The 23797-nt window shown below is 36.8% G+C and overlaps 1 protein-coding gene across 21 annotated transcripts in view; it reads right to left on the bottom strand.

The window, feature by feature from the left end:
• The window catches only part of FIP1L1 (factor interacting with PAPOLA and CPSF1), a 71219-nt gene extending 47786 nt beyond the window's left edge, over positions 1–23433 (bottom strand). For 2 of the 21 annotated variants that reach the window (XM_075997781.1, XM_075997768.1), the window contains exons 1-10: positions 22754–23079; positions 21535–21579; positions 21400–21439; positions 16978–17035; positions 15247–15350; positions 10315–10379; positions 9845–9952; positions 9287–9417; positions 8924–8992; positions 1928–2037 (exon numbers count right to left, since the gene is read on the bottom strand). In XM_075997781.1, coding sequence (XP_075853896.1) covers positions 1928–2037; positions 8924–8992; positions 9287–9417; positions 9845–9952; positions 10315–10379; positions 15247–15350; positions 16978–17035; positions 21400–21439; positions 21535–21579; positions 22754–22838 — 815 coding nt within the window. In that variant the 5' untranslated portion in view covers positions 22839–23079. Of the gene's footprint in view, positions 1–1927; positions 2038–8923; positions 8993–9286; positions 9418–9844; positions 9953–10314; positions 10380–15246; positions 15351–16977; positions 17036–21399; positions 21440–21534; positions 21580–22753; positions 23082–23396 lie in introns of those variants that run through there. The other 19 variants (XM_075997780.1, XM_075997770.1, XM_075997785.1 and 16 more) reach the window with 16 other exon arrangements.
• Between the last annotated feature and the right edge of the window lie 364 nt (positions 23434–23797).

Raw genomic sequence — 23797 nt, forward strand, 5'->3', positions numbered from 1 at the left:
CCTGCTCAAATTTTCCAATTTTATGTCTGGTAGGCATCTCAATTTTATTATGTCCTAAACAGAACTCTTGGTCTTCTCCCTCCAAAAACTACTCCTCCTGTGGCCCTTTCTATCTCAGTAAATGACAAATCCATCATTCCCGTTAAAGCTGATCAGGACAAAAACCACAGATTCACCCTTAGGTTCTTTTATTCTACAATCTACATCCAATCCATCAAGATAGTCTATTGGCTTACCTCGTCAAATATACCCAGTATCTGACTACTTCTCACCATCTCCACTACCACCACCATGATCCAAGTCACCATTATCTCTTGCCTGGATAATTACCGCAACCTCCTAACTGGCCTCCCTGTTTCCACTCCTAATAATTCTACAATCTGTTTTTAGTAAAGCAGCTAAATTGAGATTTTAAAAACCTAAATCAGATTATTTCATTGCCCTGGTTTCAAAATCTCAGTGACTCCCCATTTATTTCGCTTATAGGAAAAGCCAAAGCCTCTATAATGGCACAAGGTCCTTTGTAATCTGGCTCAAAGTTTAAAACAAACAAACACAAAACCAAACAACCAACAAAAAACAAAAGGCAAAGTACAGAAAAACTGCTATTGATTTTTAAGTAGTATAATTATGATAAAAGCCAACCTCTAAGAGAATATTTTAGGCACTGTTCTAAAACACTTTTATATAAATGAACCTACTTGATATACATAAGTAGGTTATATGAGGAAAGTGCTAGTACTGCATTGTACAGATTAGAAAATCCAAGGACACACAGCTAGTAAGCTGAAGAGCCAGAATTTGAACCCCAGAAGTCTGACTCCAGAGTGTAAGCTTTGAATACCACTCTATATTGTAGAACACTATAAATTCAATGAATGTAAGTTGACCTCTTAAAAAAAATGTAAAAACCAAAAGAATACTACTTACTAAAAGGATCAATATTCCTTAGCTATCAAGTTCTTTAACCAAACATTTTACAAGACTACATTTAGTATAAATAATCCCATTTGTATATGTCTACAAAAATATATAAAAATCCCAGATTGTTTTATGACATTTAAATTTGTCTGAAAACTTCAAGAATCTTTATCTTAGGACTAAACCAGATGTTCCCACAAAGTCTCTTCCTGCATTAATATTTTATAAAATATAATCTCTTAAAACAATACAAAATTATAGAACAAAAACAGAAAACTGTATAAAATAAATTTAAACAAGTAACACAAAAGATAAATGACCTGGCTGAGAACTAGTAACAGTTGGGTTATTCACTTGTTTCAGGCCCAGCCTTGTCCTCTTTATCTAGTCTGAGATTAAACTGCTGACATCCAACGTCCCTAGTCTTAGCCTATCCTTTACGATATTCCTGGTGATGGGGTAACAGGGTAACCATTTGTCACATTTAAACAAAAAGGACATATCCCAGCATAACTGCCCATTACATCTGGTACCTTGTGGAACACAAAATCAGATGCTACCACACCAATCCAAAGAAAGAAAAGGATTTCAATTTGAAAGATTTTCCAGGATGAAATTTCTACAACCTCTTTTATTAAAATCAGCGAAACACCATTAGGCCAACAGAGCTAGACTTAGGAAGTTCAATAATTCTTTATGTAAGAATGATAAACACAGAAAACAGCAAGGTCACTGCTGTTACCACCTCTCCTGAAGGCAAGATTGTTGGTCTCTTTATACATACGCATAACTACATATCGCGCTTCATTTTTTGTTTACCTAGGGTTTCTAGATGGAACAGCAGCCAGAAGAGTTTCTCACAAAAATTTCATTTTGTACTAAAACAAAGTCGAATGTTCCAGTTTTTTGGCAGAACATTCAGAGCTTATTTATACTTAATACAGCAAAATTACAGCGTAAAGATACCAATGCTTTACAATAATTGAGATACAACTGTCTAACTAACCTGCTTGGTGGGAGTCCAGTCTTGAACAAAGAAGGAGGAGAAGTAAATTCAGCTTTTGTAGATGGAAGTGCTGTTTCTTTCTCTGAGTTTCCAGTTCTTCCCTGCTGTACCTTAAAAAAAAAGGTTATTAGCTTGTTTAATTAATAGAACAAACATAATGTACCTAAGATGTTAAAATAAGTTTTTAACATTTGATTTGAAGTAAATACAAAGAATATTTGGTTGCAGAATATTTATTCAAATTAACCTATTTTAGAATAGCATCAGGTAAAAGGCACCAACAAAGATAAATCGTGGGATCAAAATGTTCCCACTATTACAAAGTTTACATTAATGCCACTCAGAAGCCAAATAAACTATAACTCTTTGAGACTTTCATAAATTCCCCCAGTTCACCACAAATAAGTCCAAGAGTCCAATATACTCGGTTATGACTTCATGTTTCAGAGTTCAAGAAAAACCTTGAAGAATTTTCCCCTTCTGTGTTCATTATTCTTATCTAAGAAAATACAATCAGTGGCTATTTTAGCCATTCTGACAATTTTCTTTTCAGATTGTGAGTTGCTGTAACACAAATGTGAAAAATCTGCTACTGCATATCCATACCATTTCTCTCTTGATTTCCCATTACCATTAACAGTACCACTATTCTGTCAGTTCAGTAGACCTCAAAACTTGAAGTCACAGTCATCTGTCTCCATAACACCTGTCCCCCCCTTGTTTCTATTAACTTTGAAACCAGGTGTCTACTTACTCCCTAACTTCTCCAAGATTTAACCCTCCCTTCTGCTCTTACCAAACTCTTAGTGTGGTCTAGTTGTACTTCTCTAGACTAGTGAAATGTCTTGTTTATGTTCCTTTGGTTTTATACTCAACTATCTTAAAATCATCATCAAATTATTAATTTTAAACAAACTAATTTTCCCTACACTTAAATAACAGCACACTATATTTTATGCCCTATTTAAAGTCTACTGCCCCTGCTCCATTTAAATTCAGCGTTCAGACATTGTCTTCCAAAATAAATAAATAAATAAATAAATAAATAAATTCAGCGTCACTCTCCTTCCCCATGAGGCAAAGGCCATGAGAATCTCAGAAAACGTGACTCTGATATATTTCTACCACTGATTCAATTCCAGAAATCATCTACCTCACAACTAATCATTGTGTGAAGAAAGAAACCCTTTTCTTGTACTTAAGTCAATATAGTCAGATCTTTTATTAATAGTGCCCAACCAAATCCCTAATTGATACCTTCATATAATTAGGGTTTTACATTGAGTTTATTTGAAAATGAGTTCTGCTGCTTTAAAAAAATCCATGTCAAATGCACTAATGCACTAATCTTAATGAGAGATGATGAGGAGTAGCACTAAGGCAATGGGGGTAGACAGAAAAGGATGTGACAGACACTTGACAGGTCAAACTGACAGGATCTGGTGACAAAGGAGGTGAACATGATCCATTCGAACATTTATTAAATATCTATTGCATACCAGAAGCTGAGACTACAGAGAGAAACACCACAGAATCACGGATCTTAGGAAAAGACACACAATACAATGCAGAGCAATACAATGAATGCTATGGAAAAAATCTAAGGGATTAAAGATGCTACGGGAACACAAAAAGAAAAGAATTGCTCCAACTCAGGGTGTCAGGAATACTCAGAGGTGACACCAGGGCCCCAACTGCTCCCTGACCACCAGCCGTTTATAGCCAGCTTCTTACTCATCTAATAGACATCTCAAAGTCACCACAGCCAAAACAAAACTACCGATTTCCCCCAACCCGATCCTCTCCAAGTCTGCCCCATACAAATAAATGGCACCATTATCTACCGAGTTGCTCAAGGAAAAGAAAACATCCCAGGAATTATCTAAAACTCTCCATGTCCAATATGTCCACTTTACCTTTACAATCTACACCAAATTCCATCAATCACGTCCTTCCTACAACCCAAATCAAACCCACCAACACATCTCACCTGTTTTGCTAAATTAACCTGTCTCTCCACTTTTGCTCTTACCTCTCTAAAATCCCGCCTCTGTACATGGGCAAAAGAACAGATTAAAAGTATAAATCAATTCGTGTTTCTTCTCATTCTCCAACAGCTTCCCATTATAAACAAAATAAAATCAACTTCTTACAAAGGCCTACAAGGACGTACATGGTATGGGCCTTCCTTACCTCTCTGAACTGTTTTCCTCTTTCTTCCCCAACTCATCTTTATTACGCCCAGTCATAGTTTTCTTATTCTTTTTAATTTACAAGCTTCTCTTCTCAGGGCTTTTGTGCTAGATATTCCTTCTACTTATAATATTCTCTCCCCAGATTATCCTATGGCTTTCTCCTTCTAATCATTCAAGTATCGTTTCAATATCTCCTCAGAGTGGCCTTCCCTTAACATTATCACTTTTTATCATAACATCATTTTTTATTTTCTTAGTAGCATTTCTCCCTATTATCATTATCCAAGTTATTTATTTTGTTGTATGATTGCCATCTTCCTGCTGCCACTGTAACATAGGATCTTTGAAGACATGGACTGTGTCCAATATAAATCTGTATCCCAAGGGCCAAGAAAACAGTACCTGGTATGTAGTAAGTATACAGTAAATATTTGTTATTTGACTGACTTGAGACTCAGCTTAAATGTCACTTCTTCAAACTCCATATAACACGGACTTTATAACTATATAATCTTTGGCATGATTATTTAACACCTATCTTTTCCCATTAAGGCACATGAACTTCAATATTACAGAGTCTGCTGACCTCCTCTCCCCACCCAAGCCTAATACACTTCCTGGCATAGTCAATACTCAAACTGAGGAGGGAAGGGGAAGGGTTGGGGAAAAGAAGCATGAAAGGCAGTAAAAGAGAAAGAGGGGCTGCTTAAAAAAAATTAAAATTAAAAAATAAATAAATATATAAAAGGATTTTTAAAAAAAGATAAAAAAGGGAGGAATATAGAAGGAGAGAAGAGGAAGGGTTGGGGAAAAGCAGCATGAAAGGCAGTAAAAGAGAAAGAGGGGTTGCTTAAAAAAATTAAAATTAAAAAATATATAAAAGGATTTTTTTAAAAAAGATAAAAAGGGAGAGGAATATAGATGAAACTATCTACAACAGAAAGAAAGGTTAGATAAGATATCAGGAAAAAACAGGGCAGATTTTTAAACATGTAAAAATTGCTTGTGTTTCCCAGCTTTTCTTTTTTCCTTAATTTCTTCATAATACGTTCATTATATTAAACAATTCCGAAAATCCTCACCATTCTAGCAACTTTACTAGTCAACTTGCATTTATCATTATCTACTTGTCTTCACTCAGGATTACAGACTCCAATTTGTCTTACCAGAACATAATGATATTATTTCAGATGACCTACTATTTTAAGAATGACTGTAAAACACTGACTGACTGTCTAAAAACGACTTCATGTCACATCATACAGATCCAAATAAAACTTAAGCCTGTAACTTCGAGAAGTATTCATCCAAATTATGCTACCATTGTACCAAAAGGTTTTGAATTATTTTTTGAAATTTCCTTCAGCTGCTCATCACATAGCATCGTTTATAAAAGTTTAACATTACAAACAATATCTTTAAAAAAAACTTGTTAAGTAAATTGTGGTATACCCAAATAATTAATTATGCAGCTCTTTAAAATTATACTTATCCAAAACTTTTAATACCCTAGGAAAATATTTACCACATTAGGGTCAAAAAAGGAAAAATAGAAAATCATAAATGAATTAACACAATTTTGTTTCAACCCACAATAACAAAATTTTGAGAACCACCTTTAGGACTTTGAAAGCAGATGAAAAAATAATAACTGAGTAGACCACATAAAGTTGAATCCTAAGTCAGCAATGAGAAAGCAAAGACATATTGATTATCATGGAACCAAAAGGTTCAGGAATTGACAACTCCAGCTCCAAGAATTTTAAATCAGCCAGGCATATACCCTCTAGGCAGGATAATGAAATGTCTCCTCTGAAAAAAATCAGATCATTAAAAAAAAAAAAAAAAAAGAGTAAAACCATCTGAAGATACTGATATCAGAAAATGTAAAAAATCCTCAGCCCTACAGTGAAGCCTAGAGTCAGCAAGTTGCATTCACATGCAGAGAGCTTCCAGCAAATTTTTTAGTAGCCCACTCTCACATTAGTGTATGGCCAACAATCAACAAATGTTTCAGAAAAGTCAAAAGTCAGGAGCTAAAAATAACAAACTTAAATAATCAACCCGAACAAAACAGATTATGCAGGAAAAGCAAACCTGACTAAAACAAACCACCTATCACTAAAGCCCTTTGAGAGATAAGGGGGAGGGGGAGGTACTGCAGTATAGCGTGTATGAACAAGAACAGGATGCTACAATTAATAAAGAAAAAGTTTCTTGGAAATTAAAATTTTAACAATAGAAATAAAAAACTAAGTAGAAGGTTGTAAGGCTAAAGAAGTCTCCCAGATAATGAAAGACAGAGAAGGAAAATAAGAGAGAAAAGATAGAGGGCCAGTGGAGGAGGTCCCATCTCTCTCTGGAAGAGAAAAGAGAAAGCAAAGAAAAAGTAAAGAACTAATAATAGAGGGAAGTTTCCCAGATGGGAAGGATATGTGCTTCCAGATTAAGAGGGTGATACTCAGTGCTTGGTACAATGGATCAAAATATTAATAGACCAAGACACACATTGAAATTTCAGAATATTGGAGACAAAGCTCTTGGATCCACAGAGGGGGGAAAAATCTATGCAGGTGTGCACGAATGTGGATATAAAAATATTTTTTAAAAAGGTTGTGGTCATTTTTCTTATTCATAGATGTTACGCATTCCCACTAGTCATTTCTCTCCTGCCCCTCACCCCTAACACTATAATTTACAATTGTTTTTGCATCCAATTGGGTGACTTTATTTTTATACCTATTACATTTCATCTTTATTTTACATAAAAAAAACTTTCATGTTGAAGTAAATAAAAGGCTGTTACCTCAAGAATGTCAAAATGTTGATAATCATTGAAGCTGTAAGATAAGCACCTAGGGGTTCATTTGTACTATTCTCTCTAACTTGTTACATTTGAAAATGTACATAATGAAAAAGTAAAAGTTATCTTAAAGAGGCTGATGGGTTGTCACTCAAGGATAAAAAAATATTATTTGCAGTAGATATGAAAAACACTTAAATTATGATTCTTAAATCCATCCCTTTGCCCATTCACCATCATGAGTTCAGGCCCTAGATCATTTCATTCCGATAGTACAACAACAACTACCTACCTACTCTCTGACTCCCTTTTATCATACCCTTAAATTCTACAGTCCACACTACTGCCAGTTCCTTTTCGAAAAACCAGATTTACACGCTGTTTTAATGCTTAACAGCTTTCAAACAGCTTTCTACTAGCTACATAAATGTTTCCAGGCTAGTTTAAGATTAAGGTCTTTCTCATCATGGCTCTATTTCCACCCTTTCCAATAGACCACAATATACATAAATAAAAAATGTCTGCCATATGCATTATTAATATTCACATCCTCTTCCCAAATTAGTATTTCTGACATACTACTATTTTAAGCACATTACCATGGCAAGAAAACCATTAGACTGCACCTATCAAATTTATTAAGACTCAAATAAATCATAATGGAAGAGTCTACGACCTCTTCTCATATAACCAAAAGGAATTTCCAAATAATTCTTTGGAAAACAGTACATTTAAAATACACATTCACAGTGGCTACCTTCAATGAGAGACTAGCCCCTAGGAATTTCTTTTTTAAAAGTCTACCACAAAAAACTAAAGTATACAGAAGCTAATAGTTTACAATGGCAATTCTCATTTCTCTTAGAAGAAAATAAAAACCACTAATGAACTAGTTTATCATCATGACAACTTTTCTATCCATTGTAATCAAGTTTAACGACATAGTCAATGCCTAAGTAGACAGTTTCACCAAAAAGAACCTGATGACCATTTAAAATAGACATCATCACGCACTTTCAAAATATTGACAACAGAACAAGAACCAAATACTTACCTATAGTAGGATGTAAATTAAAATTAAATTCTTTATATAGAACTGTGTCCAGCAGAGCGGTTACATCTGCGGATATAGCACATGCATTGCATAAGGCAGTATTTTGGTGGACAGGACTGCAGTCCCAAAAGGGGCACAGAGTTCCATATTCAGCCCACAAAAGTTCCCTGAGTACACACCCCAAGCTAACACTCTCAATCTCCATCCCAATGCTATTCAATACAAGAATCAAATATTAAGGTAAAGAAAGAAGAGTACATATTCTGGTTTCAAGAAACGCATGAAAATAGTATTCTTTGGACTGGGTCTATGATCATACAATGTAACGAAGAAGCCAGAAATCACACTTGATGCCCAACTAGTAGTATCAACCTTCAAGTCTTACACATAAACCTACTTCTTTTAAGTACTGATTTAAAAAATCAATGGCTTTATCCCATTCTGTTGAGTTCTTAGAGATTCTCAGAGAATGCCTAAGATTCTTGAAGACATCTTCAACTACAAGAGAGATTACACCAATGATTTCAGTGTCATACAGATAATATAAACAGTATGCCACCTTCCTTACCATTTTTTTAAAGAAAATAAGGAAAACAAAGTCTCCAATTTTGCTGATAAAGATTAGAGCATGACCTACAATGAGAATTTAATCTGTTGCCATTAATTTTTACATCCTACAAACACATACTATGACTCAAAATAAAATCACAACATATAGCAAAGAATAGTTTTACTTGGCATTTGTTAGTATAATAGGCTATAAATTCACATGCTTACAAAAGTGGAGATAAAACAACAATCAGCAAATTTGTAAGTCACCAGGAAGCTGAAGGTTTGGAAAAAAGGTAACTATTTCCACTTTATGTTGTCCCTTGAACAGTGGTATGGGAGCAGACTCAAGAACAAAAAATGAGAGCAACCAAGGATAATTTACTAAAATTCACCTTAAAAAGATTGAATCTGCCATCTTGGATCTCTGCACCTGGTGTAACTTCCATAGTACAGTCTTCGGCCTAAGTTAAATAACATATTCCCCATTAAGATACCACATAATTTGTAATTAATAGGCCATATAAAGACAAACTAGCTGTGGCTAGTCTGTGACTTGAAACTAAGAACATCAGATAATCATTAATATGAAACTCTGAAAGGGAAGGAAAGGAAAAAAACAAACATGGTAAAGAGAATAAAAATTTTAAACTATCAAATAGCACTTAACCACCTTTATAGGGAAAAAGTGATTTATTTGGGGAGTAAAAGTGGGACTGTGGAAAAGGCAGGGGGATTCTGAAATATTTACTAATTACCGTAATTTTATTTGTAGTGGAAGTAACTGGTATAACTTCAAGTCCCATTCGTATCCTCTTTTGTTTTTCACAATAAGCTTTCCAGGTATCTTCATTAAACCCATAATTAAAATAATCAGAAAGATCAGCACCTAAAGATAAAACATACATTTAGTGTGCAAACATTTCAGGAATATTTTAATACAACATATTTATTATATTTACAACATAAATTTAGAGTTGTGTCAGTCTATCGCCCTTTATAATTTTTCTAGTTCTCAAAATTACCATTTATGGTGGCAAAAAAACTATAAAAATTTTGTTCAAATTATTTCCTTTGGAAATGGCATTATAAAAAAAATATGCAAGGCTATATTTAAGTAATGCTAAGCTACTAGTAAGATTTAATAATCTAAGTCATTATTACTTATCATTTGCTTAAGACAATAAAAACATTGAAAAATATGTTTTTCATATTTGACATTGAAAAAATAAAATTCTAAAATAATATTCAAAAATACTTTTCTGACGAATTCATACTAAAACTCTTGAAATAAATATAAGCCAAAACAATCTTACCAGGTTTACGCCAGGGTTTATCTTCAAAAGAATCCAAATCTACCTCTAAGAGTGGAACTCCATTAATGCTTCCAGGCGCATCAAGGTCTACCCCTTTGACTTTTGTTCCTATTTTATAAAATTACAAAATAAAAAACATTAACACCTTTTTACTATTCCTGGCACAAAACATGGCAAGGGTTCCAAACAGAGCATTAATGTTTACCATAAATAAAAGTAGATGAAAAGTCAAACGTTATGGGGTAACTATAGGATAAACTGGATAGAAAGATTAGGGACTTACAACAAATAAGGCACGCTGTACCAAAAGGAAGTTGCTAAGAATATGTCCTATCTGGTCTTTTCAGAAAAAGTTTGCCAATCTGTGATATATGGTCAAAAACTGCTCTTAAAAAGAGCTATTATAATCTATTTATAACTTATGTAAGATATGTGCCTTATTTTCCTATTAATGCAAATACAAATTTTACCTGTAGTTCCATAAACTCTTCCTCCTGTCTTGATGTTAAGATTCACAGGTGCAGTACCATAACTCCTAAAAATAATAAAAATCACCCTAAGAAACTTAAAAGTAAACAAAACAGTAATATGATTGATGTGTACAATTAAATTATACACTCACATATAAATGGATAGACTGACACCAACTCACACATTTTAGAAAACATTTTAAATTATTTTTAAAAGGCTGTCGCTTACTCAAAAAAGACAAAAACAAGTATATTTTTAAGTCTGACTTGTTTCCATTTCAAAAAGCTCCTTGCCACCAACTGAATATCCCACTGTAACAAACTTCCTAAGAGATTTAGCTGGGAAGGGAAGAACAGTTTATACCCCTTGTTTTCACTTTCTTGCCTTCTAGTTATTCAACATACAGCAATCCCATAGCAGTGAAATTTCCCCAACTTGTTGCCCAATCTGGTGGCCTCCTTTCCAGTCCTTCCTGCATTTGATGTTGTTGATAAATCCTCTCTTAATAATTATGGAATACTTCGTCCATAATATGAATTCATTTACATGAAACTCAAAAATAAACCTAGGGTGAGGCCGGGCGTGGTGGCTCACGCCTGTAATCCTAGCACTTTGGGAGGCCGAGGCGGGCGGATTGCTCAAGGTCAGGAGTTCGAAACCAGCCTGAGCGAGACCTCGTCTCTACCAAAAATAGAAATAAATTAATTGACCAACTAAAAATATATATACAAAAAATTAGCCGGGCATGGTGGTGCATGCCTGTAGTCCCAGCTACTTGGGAGGCTGAGGCAGTAGGATCGCTGAGTCCCGGAGATTGAGGTTGCTGTGAGCTAGGCTGATGCCACGGCACTCACTCTAGCCTGGGCAACAAAGTGAGACTCTGTCTCAAAAAAATAAAAAAAATAAAAAAAAAAAATAAACCTAGGGTGAAAGCAGACTAGTGTTTGCTGATGGTGGGTGGCTAATGATTGGGAGAGAGTAAGAGGGAAATTTTGAGGATGCTAGTAATGTTCCAGATCTTGATCTGGGTGGTGGTTACATGAATATGTACATTTGAAAAATTATTAAGCTGCAGCTTTTTTAATGTAGTATAACATACAGTGATTTTTTTTTTAAAAGTCTGAAGTTGACTGACCCACATTCAAATACAAGTTTTATCAATATCAGCTATGAAACCCTGGCCAAGTCACTTAAACCCCATGAGCCTTAGAGACATTTTCTGAAATATGAGTTTACAGGCAGTTCTCTACTTTTCTATATAATGCATTCTTGTACTTAAGTAGGAAAATCAAATATGCTAACTAAAATAAAACATGTTATTGGGGAAATTAGGGAGAAGATAGTGGGGAGTGGGCAAAGACAGACCAGTCATGACTGAGCAAAAAAATAACAGCAAGACCTTAAGTTATAGATCATGTTTTCAATGATGTGTTTCTCACATTATATTTATGTTATTTAATTTGGTTCTTTGCCCTCACAAGTTCCACCAACTGGGCTTGTCAAGATTCACTGCTTTTGTTCTGCCTAATAATAATTATTTTCATCTTTTGTCTCCAAGGTCCTAAATTTTTGAGACTCAGGTTTAGTTACATTAGCACTGTCATTTTTGTTTTCTGTTTTTTTTAAAAAAAGTATAAATGCAATTAAACATTCAAATAATTGTACCTCCACTGCTATAAATGCAAAAGGTATAAAGTAGCCCAAATTAAAATGTTACTATCAAATAGTACCAGCATTACCAACTGGAAATGCCAAATCATGTTATAGACTGATTAATTCATTTAATAAATGCTTATTAAAGCATTTAATGGCCAGGTGCAGTGGCTCATGCCTGTAATCTCAGCACTTTGGGAGGCTGAGACAGGAGAATCACTTGAGGCCAGGAGTTTGAGACGAGCCTGGGCAACAAAGTGAGACCCTGTCTCAAGGAAGAAAGGGAGGAAAAGAATGGAGGAAAGGCAAGGGAAGAAAGAGGGAAAAAGGAAGGAAAGCAGGCAGGCCTACTGAGCACCAAAAATATGTCAGGTAAGGTCCTAGGCTAAGGAGAGAGAATGAGGAGCTGGACAAATATGGTCCCGCCTTCAGGATGCTTACATTTCAACAATCCAAGCTCAGCATAGCAAAAGTAGCTCGGGGTTACCCATACATGATACATGAAATTTAGTTTCAAAGTCAAATGTATGAAAATCAAGGACTGTCTCTAAACTATCCTCCTACAGCACTGCTATAGGATAAGATAGTATCTAAAAAATGCTTAGCCATAAGTACTCAGCAAATGAGGTTCTTTGCTTCTCACCCAGCTATTTCCCAGTCCTCATTCTGCCCTTTAAAACACTTTTCTTTTTTAAGCCACCAAGCCCCTACAGTGATTCTGTGTAAAGAACCTTAGCTATATGGAAAACTGTACTTAAGCAAATACGATATATTGCCCAGGAAACTCCATGAGGTCTCAGGAAAGTCTAGATGCTAGATCCTCCATACTTGGGTTTCCTATAGGAACTTCAAAATAAACATGTCAAATTTATTTTAACCTGCTCCTCCCACATGTACTCAACTGTCCTAGAAACCTTTAAGCCATTGAATCCTTCATCTCCTTCCCCACTACAATTGACCAGTTATCCATGTTATTTCTTTTTTTTTTTTCTTTTTTTTTTTATCCCAAGTTGTGAAGATATCCATGTTATTTCTATTCATTTTTTTACATACCAGGTCTCACTATATCACCGAGGCTGGCCTTGAACTCCTGGGCTCAAGTGATTGTCCCAACCTCAGCGTCCCTAGTAGTTGGGACTACAAGCACATACCATGGCACCAGGCTTTATTTTTTACTCACTTAAATATACCTTGTTTTCCCATCCATCCCTATACCACTGCTGCCTTAGTTTAGATTATTATCTCACCTGGACAACTACTTCAAGTCTCTTAGCTAATTTCTCTTCATCTAATCCATCCCAACTATTGCTGCCAGAGTTATCTTTTCCAATAATCTGACAGGCCTAAAAACCTTCAAAGGTTCCACAGAAACAGCAAAAGCATCCTAGCTCCTTCCATAAGTGATTACAACCATCCTTTCCATCAACCTTATCCTGTAGTCTTGTAGTTTCTCCAAACCATGCTTCCACTGCACCTATCTAAGCCACGCCCTCTACCTAAAAATCGCCAGTCCTCCATCTCAAGAATTACTCAAGCAAACTCAAATGTTACATCTCTGGAATCTTCTCTTCAACATCCAACATTTAACAACTCTCCTCTCAAGGCTTTCAAATCACTTTGTACATGTTTCTATTCTAGCACCTAGGTTGCACTGAAAATATCTGCTCACATGACTTCCTCACTACTTCTGGAACTATATTATAATGTTTTAAATTTGATAATCAAAAACTGCTGCTTCCATGTAACTTTACCTAAATCTTTAGGAAATTTCATGGCAAAATTTTAACAAGTATTCTTTTGTATCAAGGTCTTTTGATCAATGTCTGATCACTTGGTATGGGCACTATCTTGACTACTTAACATAGTAGCAGACAAATTATGCCTTTAAAAAGTGTTCATCAGGCCGGGCGCTGTGGCTCACGCCTGTAATCCTAGCTCTTGGGAGGCCGAGGCGGGCGGATTGCTCAAGGTCAGGAGTTCAAAACCAGCCTGAGCAAGAGCGAGACCCCGTCTCTACTATAAATAGAAAGAAATTAATTGGCCAACTGATATATATATAAAAAATTAGCCGGGCATGGTGGCGCATGCCTGTAGTCCCAGCTACTCGGGAGGCTGAGGCAGAAGGATCACTCGAGCCCAGGAGTTTGAGGTTGCTGTGAGCTAGGCTGACGCCACGGCACTCACTCTAGCCTGGACAACAAAGCGAGACTCTGTCTCAAAAAAAAAAAAAAAAAAAAAAAAAAAAAAAAAAAAAAAAAAAGTGTTCATCAAATAAATGAATGGATGATTCTTAGAGATAGCTAAGAAACTACTTCTCTATACAAGACAAATTATTCTTGCTTTAAGATTTGCTTTTCTTCATGCCTTATGTATAATATGAATTTGTAACATAAGCATGTTACCTAAAAGAGTTATTTTGTACTTTTTAACAACTTATAATACACCAAGTTAGTATTGTTCTTTGAACAAACTTTGCTTCTTAAATTTGCTTCTGAAAAAGCTGTGCACACAGTAAATATTTATCCAATTTTATTTCTCAAAGGCATTCTTTCAGTTTTCAAGTGATATACTTTGAAATATGGAAGTTAGGCAAACTTTACACTCTTCACAATGGTCTATACCTTACTTTTGAAATGAAACTGCACAAAAAATAGATTAATAAATAGCTAAAGGCATGGACAGATGGATATATCAGTTAAAGCAAACAGCAAAATACAGACTGCATAACCTAGTCGATGAGTAAGTGGCTACAGGTCAATTCCTTAAACATTTCTGAATATTTGAAAATTTTCATAATCAAATATTAAGGGCCAAAAAACTATCAGAGACAACTGTGCCTTTAACATGCAGTTTACTTAGTCAATAAACACTTAAATACTCTATGTAAGGCAGTGTGAGGAATAGGAAAATTCATAAACAATGGTTTCTCTAGGAGTTTACAGACTAAAGGTGATAAATAAGTACAAACATAATTACAATACATAAAACTGAAAACTGTCTTAAGAAATAATGTTCACATAAAGTACTATGGCAATCTTCATATATTTAATAATTGCATGCAATTCCTACCAAAAAAATTGGTCACAATAATCCAAAGAAATTGTCAATTTTTGCTTTAAATTGCTCTATACTTGCAAAATGCAAATATTCTGATGTAACAATATCTACTAAATATGCCACAATTATACAGTTTTATATAAATGAGTTCCTTTTGCATAATGCAGATGGTAAAGGCCTGTAGCTTGCACATAATTGTTACTTACTTAAAAATAACTTACCCATACTGTGGTGCTCCCGTTTTAATGTCTCCTATAGTGACATGAACATCATCCTCATCATCATCACTGTCACTATCACTATCATCTTCAGTCTCAGTCACTTTCTACACCAACATAAACAATTATAAAATACATTCAATTATCCAGTTCAACATAAAATGTTAATTTAAAAAGTAACCCTCCTGTGAGTGTTTTTGAGATACATTTTTAGAGAAAAGTTACAATGTTTACAACACTGCCACCTATTTCAACTCATAATTTTGACATTCTACATAACAAAAAAGGTAAGACTGAATAAAGAAATTAAACCTTTTTTCAGCATTACCTTTTGATAAACATCTCATTATTTTTGAATACTACCTACAACTGGCCCTCTTGCAAGAATCTAAGGCAATGTACTAAGACATTGGCAAGATAAAACTGTGAAAAATTCTTGGCAAAAAAAGACTATGAATAAAAAGAAACAACTGTTAAGATTCACACAGTCATGGTCAAAAATTACTGAAGAGTTAAGGAGTAGCTCAATTATCCCTGGCATTCATTCACACCTAGGAGAGGCCCTATATGTAAATAGTTGAGGAAATACCCTGTTATCGCTCTGTATAAAAATGAAACCATTTATGAAGGGTTTTTTTTTGGGGCTCTAAAAGGCTATTTTATGATAAGTCACATCATAGTAAATAAGCAGATCATATGGGCAAATATACTCTATTGTACAAAAGTTCAAACTTGCAGAATAATAATTTCCTTCTTTTTACAGGATTAAAATCTACAAATAAAGAAATGCCTGAGGTGATGAATACCCCAATTAGCCTGATTTGATTAATTCACACTGTATACCCATATCAAAACAACACATGTATCCTATAAAGATATACAACTATTATGCACTCATAATAAAAACTAAAAAAAAAAAAAAAAAAGTACAAATATTCATAGGACCAATGAGACTTCCCAAATACCAATTTAACAGGCATGTCAAGGGCAGGGACTGTCACATATATTTAAAAAACACTGCTAAGGCCGGGCGCGGTGGCTCACGCCTGTAATCCTAGCTCTTGGGAGGCCGAGGCGGGCGGATTGCTCAAGGTCAGGAGTTCAAAACCAGCCTGAGCAAGAGCGAGACCCCGTCTCTACTATAAATAGAAAGAAATTAATTGGCCAACTGATATATATATAAAAAATTAGCCGGGCATGGTGGCGCATGCCTGTAGTCCCAGCTACTCAGGAGGCTGAGGCAGAAGGATCGCTCGAGCCCAGGAGTTTGAGGTTGCTGTGAGCTAGGCTGACACCACGGCACTCACTCTAGCCTGGGCAACAAAGTGAGACTCTGTCTCAAAAAAAAAATAAATAAATAAATAAATAAATAAATAAAAACACTGCTAAAAAAACATAACATCCAAACTAATGTTGTGAGACTGAACATCTGCTTTCAAAATCAGGCTCATTATGATCTACTCAGTTCATCTGTGACCATTCAATTCCTTGAAAGCAGTAAACATCAAGCCTTTGCACATACTGTTTTTCCTCTAAAAGTCACTACTATTTCTCTTCCTCCTCACTAATTCCTACATATGCTTTTGGTGGCACTAGATGAAGGAGATATGTGAAGGGGCAAGATAACACAGGATACTGAAAGTCATGTTAAATGTTGGCTCTCTAAGTGAACTGTAAAGCTATTGATAAAGATTTTGAACAGGAAAGTAACTGGATTTCAAAGTCTTATGTTACCGGTTTTGGTACGCCATTTTCAGCAGTTTCATCTTCAACTCCAGATGGAGGATTAGCACTACAGACAACACAAACAAGCACACAATCAGGTATTACTTTTCAGAAGTACAGACATATTACATATTTTTAAACTATGTCGGATAAACTTTCCCAAAATTATTGTCTCCACTGGATGGTAAGAACAAGGTGGTAAAACCTGCCTGTCTTATTCCCTGTTATTCCTAGTATCTTACATAAAATAAGCACTCAACATGATAAGTAGAATAGAAATGCCTCCACAATCTGTTAACAATTTATAATCTGATCGTGGGATATAATTTGAGTTTTTAACATTTTTAAAATATATGACACACAATCCATTTTACTTATCTTAAATCTCTATTGAATACACACTATATGCCAGGTACTATTGTAGCTGCCAAGAGTTTTCTCTTTTCCTTGGTGCCCAAGGAACTCACACTTGTGGTATTACCACATTAACTCTTATACGCAATTAACATACATGCTTTTCCCTGGTTCTCTGCTTCATCAATCTTATTGGATGTATGTCCTTTGTTATACAAAAAATAAAATTTTAAGATTTAATACAAATTTGTCTTAATGCCAGATTATCCTCCAATTTGATAGTAATAAGGAGCTCATCTGAGGCATTTTAAAACTAATTAGGCTAGGCGCGGTGGCTCATGCCTGTAATCCTAGCACTCTGGGAGGCCGAGGTGGGCGGATTGCTCAAGGTCAGGAGTTCGAAACCAGCCTGAGCAAGAGCGAGACCCCCGTCTCTACTGAAAACAAAAAGAAATTAGCTGAAAAACTAAAAATATATATAAAAAGAAAAAATTAACCGGGCATGGTGGCACATGCCTGTAGTCCCAGCTACTCGGGAGGCTGAGGCAGGAGGATCGCTTGAGCCCAGGAGTTGGAGGTTGCTGTGAGCTAGGCTGATGCCATGGCACTCACTCTAGCCTGGGCAACAAAGCGAGAGTCTGTCTCAAAAAAAAAAAACAACAAAAAACTAATTAACTTTTTAAAGACCAGTTAATACTTTAATTTGTCCTTTCACAACAAAACAGGTACTTAACAAAAGTATCCTGTTCTCATGTGATTCAAGCATATTACAATTAACCACACTTCTAATACTGTAGCGTAAAAGGTTTCTTACATTTTCTTATAATTTCAACTGTGGGAATTAACCATCACCTCATTTTACAGTAAGAAAACTGAAGTCAAAGAAACTAACTGTTGGACTAAATCTCAGATATAGCAGCATTTCTAAGAAAAATGTCCAGATGTTGACATAGTTCAGAGCTCTTTTCATCAGATTTCTGTTAATCTCTTCTAAACTTCACTTTCTGTCAAGCAGTTTTTATATAAATCAATTTAATCTCTACAGTAGCATTTTCAAACACAATCACCAAATAAAACAAACTGAGGGATAAAAACTGAACTGTTAAATTTTCATTATTCTACTGCTTGCCTCAAGAAAACAAATATGCAACTATAATTTTTCAGTACATTTACACCTCCCGCTTAAATAAGCTTCTAGGTAGCAAGAAACAAGTTCCATTTGCTTTCTATGTCACACAACAGTATCCTACCTTTAGCCAGAACTTGGATAGACAGAAAAGAATTGGAGACAGTGTAATGCAATGGTGAGGAAGAACAGAGGCTTCAGCCATGAACTTGTCACAAAGAAGCTGAGGCAGGACTCAGCAGGGCAATGCAATTAAATACCAAATCAAATACTAGCAGGTTTGGCAGATCTTTCCTCAACAGACGTACAATTTTAGAAGTTGTAATTTTCTATCACCATTAAAATGTTAGAAACATGATAAAATTATAAGCTTTTTCAAAAAAATACAAATTTGAAGGTAAATTTTTCTCCATAGGATGAAATACTCAATTGTTTTCCAAATGAAGTTTTAATAAGGAATATAAAGAAACTCTGACAGTGATACTCAGGAAAGGTAGAACGTGGCTTCCCTCCAATAGATGGTGTGTATTAGAGAATTAAAATTAAAGAATGTTCAGGCCAGGCTTGGTGGCTCACACCTGTAATCCCAGCATTCTGGAAGGCTGAGGCGGGAGGATTGCTTGAACTCAGGAGTTCGAGACCAGCCTGAGCAAGTGCAAGACCTCGTCTCCACTAAAAAATAGAAAAAAAATTATCCAGACAACTAAAAATAGGAAAAATTGCCAGGCATGGTAGCATGTGCCTGTAGTCCCAGCTACTCAGGAGGCTGAGACAAGAGGATCACTTGAGCCCAGGAGTCTGAGGTTGCTGAGAGCTAGGCTGACACCATGGCACTCTAGCCCAGGCAATAGACTCAGACTCTGTCTCAAAAAAATAAATAAATAAATAGTGTTCATTATAAAGTAAATTTGTAACCAAGAATAACAATCAATGGGATGAAGATTATTTAAAAAGTATGTATTTGTGAGTCTATATATCCTGTAATCAATTAATTTCTTGACCAACTGAAGAAATGGATATAAAGAAACATTTAATCATTCTCAAAAACTATAAATTAAAGTAATCTCAATGTGGTGGTTAATTGACTGCATAAACATCAAAACTAAATGATAAAATTTCAGATGATATACCAATGAATGACAATATAGGGGCTATATCTGGGTAAGGAAATTGAACTGTAATTTCGGCTCTCCCAAAGCTATTTCTATGTCAATTTCTCCCTTCTTTCATCTACTTTTTTGTTATAACAACTTTATTGAGATGGAATTCACATACCTTAGAATCCATCGAAACAGAATTAAATGGGTTTTAGTACGTTCACATAGCACAACCATCACAACTATCTTCCAGAACATTTGCATCGCCCCCAAAAGAACATTTGTATATACCCCCTTGTATACATTCGCAGTTACTTTCCATTTTCTACTGCCAGTTCCAGCAACCACTAATCTGTCTCTATGGATTTACCTATTCTACACATTTCATATAAATGTAATCATATGATATGCATCCTTTGTGATTGGCTTCTTTCACTTAGCACGTTTTCAAGGTTCATCCATGTTATAACACATTATCAGTACTTCATTTCTTCTCACTGCCAAATTGTAGTCCATTGTACAGATATAACATATTAAATCTATCCATTCATCAGTTGATGGACACTGGGGGTTTTTTCCCCCATTTTTTGACTATCAGGAATAATGCTATTGTGAATATTCATGTACAAGTTTTTATTGTGGATTTGTTTTCCTTTCTCTAAGGTGGGAGTCATATGGTAACTCTATTTGTAACTGTCTTAGGCAACTGCCAGACTGCTTTGTTCTCCAAAGCAGCCGTAGCATTTTACAATCCTGCTAGCAGTGTATAAGGGTTCCAATTTCTCCATCTCCTCACCAACACCTGTTTTATCTTTTTTTTTTTTTGAGACAGAGTCTCACTTTGTTGCCCAGGCTAGAGTGAGTGCCGTGGCGTCAGCCTAGCTCACAGCAACCTCCAACTCCTGGGCTCAAGCAATCCTCCTGCCTCAGCCTCCCAAGTAGCTTGGGACTACAGGCATGTGCCACCATGCCCGGCTAATTTTTTCTATATATGTATTAGTTGGCCAATTAATTTCTTTCTATTTATAGTAGAGACGGGGGTCTTGCTCTTGCTCAGGCTGGTTTCGAACTCCCGACCTCGAGCAATCCGCCCGCCTCGGCCTCCCAGAGTGCTAGGATTACAGGCGTGAGCCACCACGCCCGGCCTATCTTTTTGATTATAGTCTACTAGGTGAGAAGTGGTAGGTCCCCTACTCTTCCTCCAAATACTCGTTAAAAAAACTCTTTAACTACCTCTTCCTCCATTATAGGACACTAAGGCATCTTGTCAGGGTAAAGCGATCATATCCACGAAATTCTCTGCATGAGTTTTGAAATTTACATCTGACTTTCTGTTTACATTCTGTAAATGAGTATATCTTTCTAATAATTTAGCACAGGGAATTAACCTTATAACAAATTAGTTAATTCCACTTTGAATTTAAATAAATATAAGGCACTGAAATTATAACCAAAGTGCCAATACACCATCAAAAACATTAATAAATTGTAAAAACAGCAATTTGGGGGGTTCCTTATTAACTTAAAATATTTTAAGTTTAAACTATTTTTTCAGTAGTTTATTATACTGCATACTCCGCTACTGAACTCATTTAAAAGAAGTTACTTAATAGTCAAAAGTAGTCAAACCCTAACTTCAGAATCTTTGTCCTGTAGGCTACTACTAGCAAACAGAATTGGTATAAGATTAGGTCCTGAAACAGGAATAAACCTTAAAGGAGTCAATCTCCTCTGCAATGTTTCAAGTCCAAATGTTGTCATCAAGCCAACGATTATAACAGAACGTTGACAATCTGTTGACAGAACCACTGTATCACACAAGCTATGTAAGCAACAGCAGGAAATTTCACCAACCTGGCATTTTCTTCTTCTGGCCTTTCAACTTCGTTTTCATCTACCAAATAAAATAAAATAAATAAATAAATAAACAAACCACTCTTAAAGAAACCAGTATTATGAAAATCTGAAGTGATCATCACAAGCACTAACCTAGGTCCTTTGCCAAATCTCTGTGCACATGCACGTCCCATGGGCCTATAAGCACATCCAAAGTTAGATCACCTTATAATTACTTAACAACATATGTTTTTTTACGGAAAAAAAAAATATATCAGACTTACTACAAAAATAAGCTTAATTTAAGAAGTACTTAAGATTTCCAGACCTTTGCTAAAGAAACCCTACATACACGTTCGCATTTCAAAGAGTATTACTAATACCAAATCTTGTCATCAAATATAACGAATTCTTTTAACAAGTTTATCAAAGTTACATCATCAAGTACCTGCATGGTGCCCAAGGTGCACTTTCATTATTCTAAAGACAATCAAGAATTTACGTTTTAGGCAAAGAACAAATACTAACTTTCAAATCTCGTGTCGCTAACAGACAAGAAGGGACTGTGACTTAATGAAAAGTTAAAAACCAGATGTCAAAGTTCCCTTCAAGAGGGAAGTAACAAGATGCATTAAATTTATTTTAAGAAAAAAAAAGACAGAAATGCATGAGATGACACTGAAAACTACAAGCCTAAAGCAAGGGTCATGAGATACTTCTACGATGTTGGTTTAAAGAGCAGTCTCTTAGAAAAAAGTTAAAACTTCACCTGAATACAGGAGACATTCAGAGTTTCCTTTACGGGACATACTGTATTTCCATCTCTTTCTCTCTCTCTCTCTCTTAATTAATTACTTTTAAAGCACGACTTTCAGACAAGGAGGGTACCCTTGCAGGTGCATTCCATACACACTGACCATCAAGAAACAAGACGTTAGTTTTACAGCATTAACTTTATTCAGCTATTGTTACAGAAGGACTTATCTTCTGACGCTACGGCCACAGGGGCAAGAAGAGACACACAAAACACGGTGCTGAGTCGACAGAAAAAACACGAGTGTCAAGAGCGCGCAGCTCAGTGAGGCGGCCGAGGAGCCCCGGCGGGGAGGAGGGCGGAGCTGGGGGACCCCCGACACCCCGGGACCCCCGGCCCGGTCCGCGGCCCCGCCGAGCGGGAGCGCGCGGGGGGCGTGGGCCGGCGGGGGACGCCGCGCGCGCCGCGCTCGGCCTAGGTCGGGCCGGCCGGCGCTCGGGACGACACAGGCCCACGGCGGAGGGAGGCCCGAGGGGCCCGGGACGCCGGCCGTTCGCGGGCCGGGAAGGGAGGCCTGCGAGGAGAACCGGGGAGAGACAGGGACAGGAAGTTCCGTACCGCCATAGAGCCACTCTTCCTCCTCATCCCCCGCGGTCCCGCCGCTCAGCTCCGACACTAGGCGCTCGACCTCGCCGGCCGACATGGCCGCCCCGAGCGCCACTTAACAGGCGGCGCGGTCAACAGCCCCCTCCAACCCGCCCCCCAGCCTCGCCGCCCCGGGGCGCGAGAAGGGCGCCAACCCGCCGGCGAGCGAACGAAGGGAGCGCGAGACTCAAACCCCGGGAAGGCGGCGGTGGAGGCGGCAGCGGCAAGATGAAGACTCCGGCGGCGCGGGTCGGCCTTGCGCACGCGCAGCGGCACCCAAGCGGCGCGGCGTCTCCAGGAGGCTTCGCTTCCGGGGCGGCCACCTGAGGCCCGGTTGCGCACGCGCACTGCGGTTGGCCCCGCCCCCGTAGCAGCCCGTTTTGCCTTTGAGCTGGGCGTCCTACGCCGGCCGGGTTCCCCTCCCCCAGCCTTTGCTCGAGTCACCCGTGTCCCAGCGTTCATTGTTCCCTCCATCCCTGATGCTTTCTCTTGTCGACTTTTTACTTATTTATTTTACTTTTTTTTTTTTTTTTTTTACTTATTTATTTTTTAATCTTCCGAAAGGGCCTTGTTTCCTTCTTCACGTGTTGTATCAGCCTCTACACAGAATCATTACCTGTCCGTCCTGCGTTTCTCATTGAAGAGAGAAGGAATGGTCCGTGCTCGATTTCTTGAAAAATTAATTTTAACAGCCAACAAAGGCAAAACTAATACATGAATAATGCATTCTCCTTGTTAAAAAAAAAAAAAAAGCCAACGTTACAGTCCAGGTCAAAGACTGCCTCCTACACGACTGTTGTTGTTTTGCCCTCGTTACAGACGCACAGCCCTAATTGGGGTGCGTCGTTCTGGAATTTTCTCTACGTTTACCTCGCGGGTATTGTGCTGTCAAGTGGGAGAACCTTAGGTTGAGGGACTTCAAAGGGTATAGCATCATCTTGCAACTTGCTATTTTAAAACAACAACAACAAAAAACAGCAAAAAAAAAACTCAACTGTCTTGGTGATCTTTTCCATT

This window comes from Microcebus murinus, chromosome 26, assembly GCF_040939455.1.
Source record: "Microcebus murinus isolate Inina chromosome 26, M.murinus_Inina_mat1.0, whole genome shotgun sequence".
NCBI lineage: Eukaryota > Metazoa > Chordata > Mammalia > Primates > Cheirogaleidae > Microcebus > Microcebus murinus.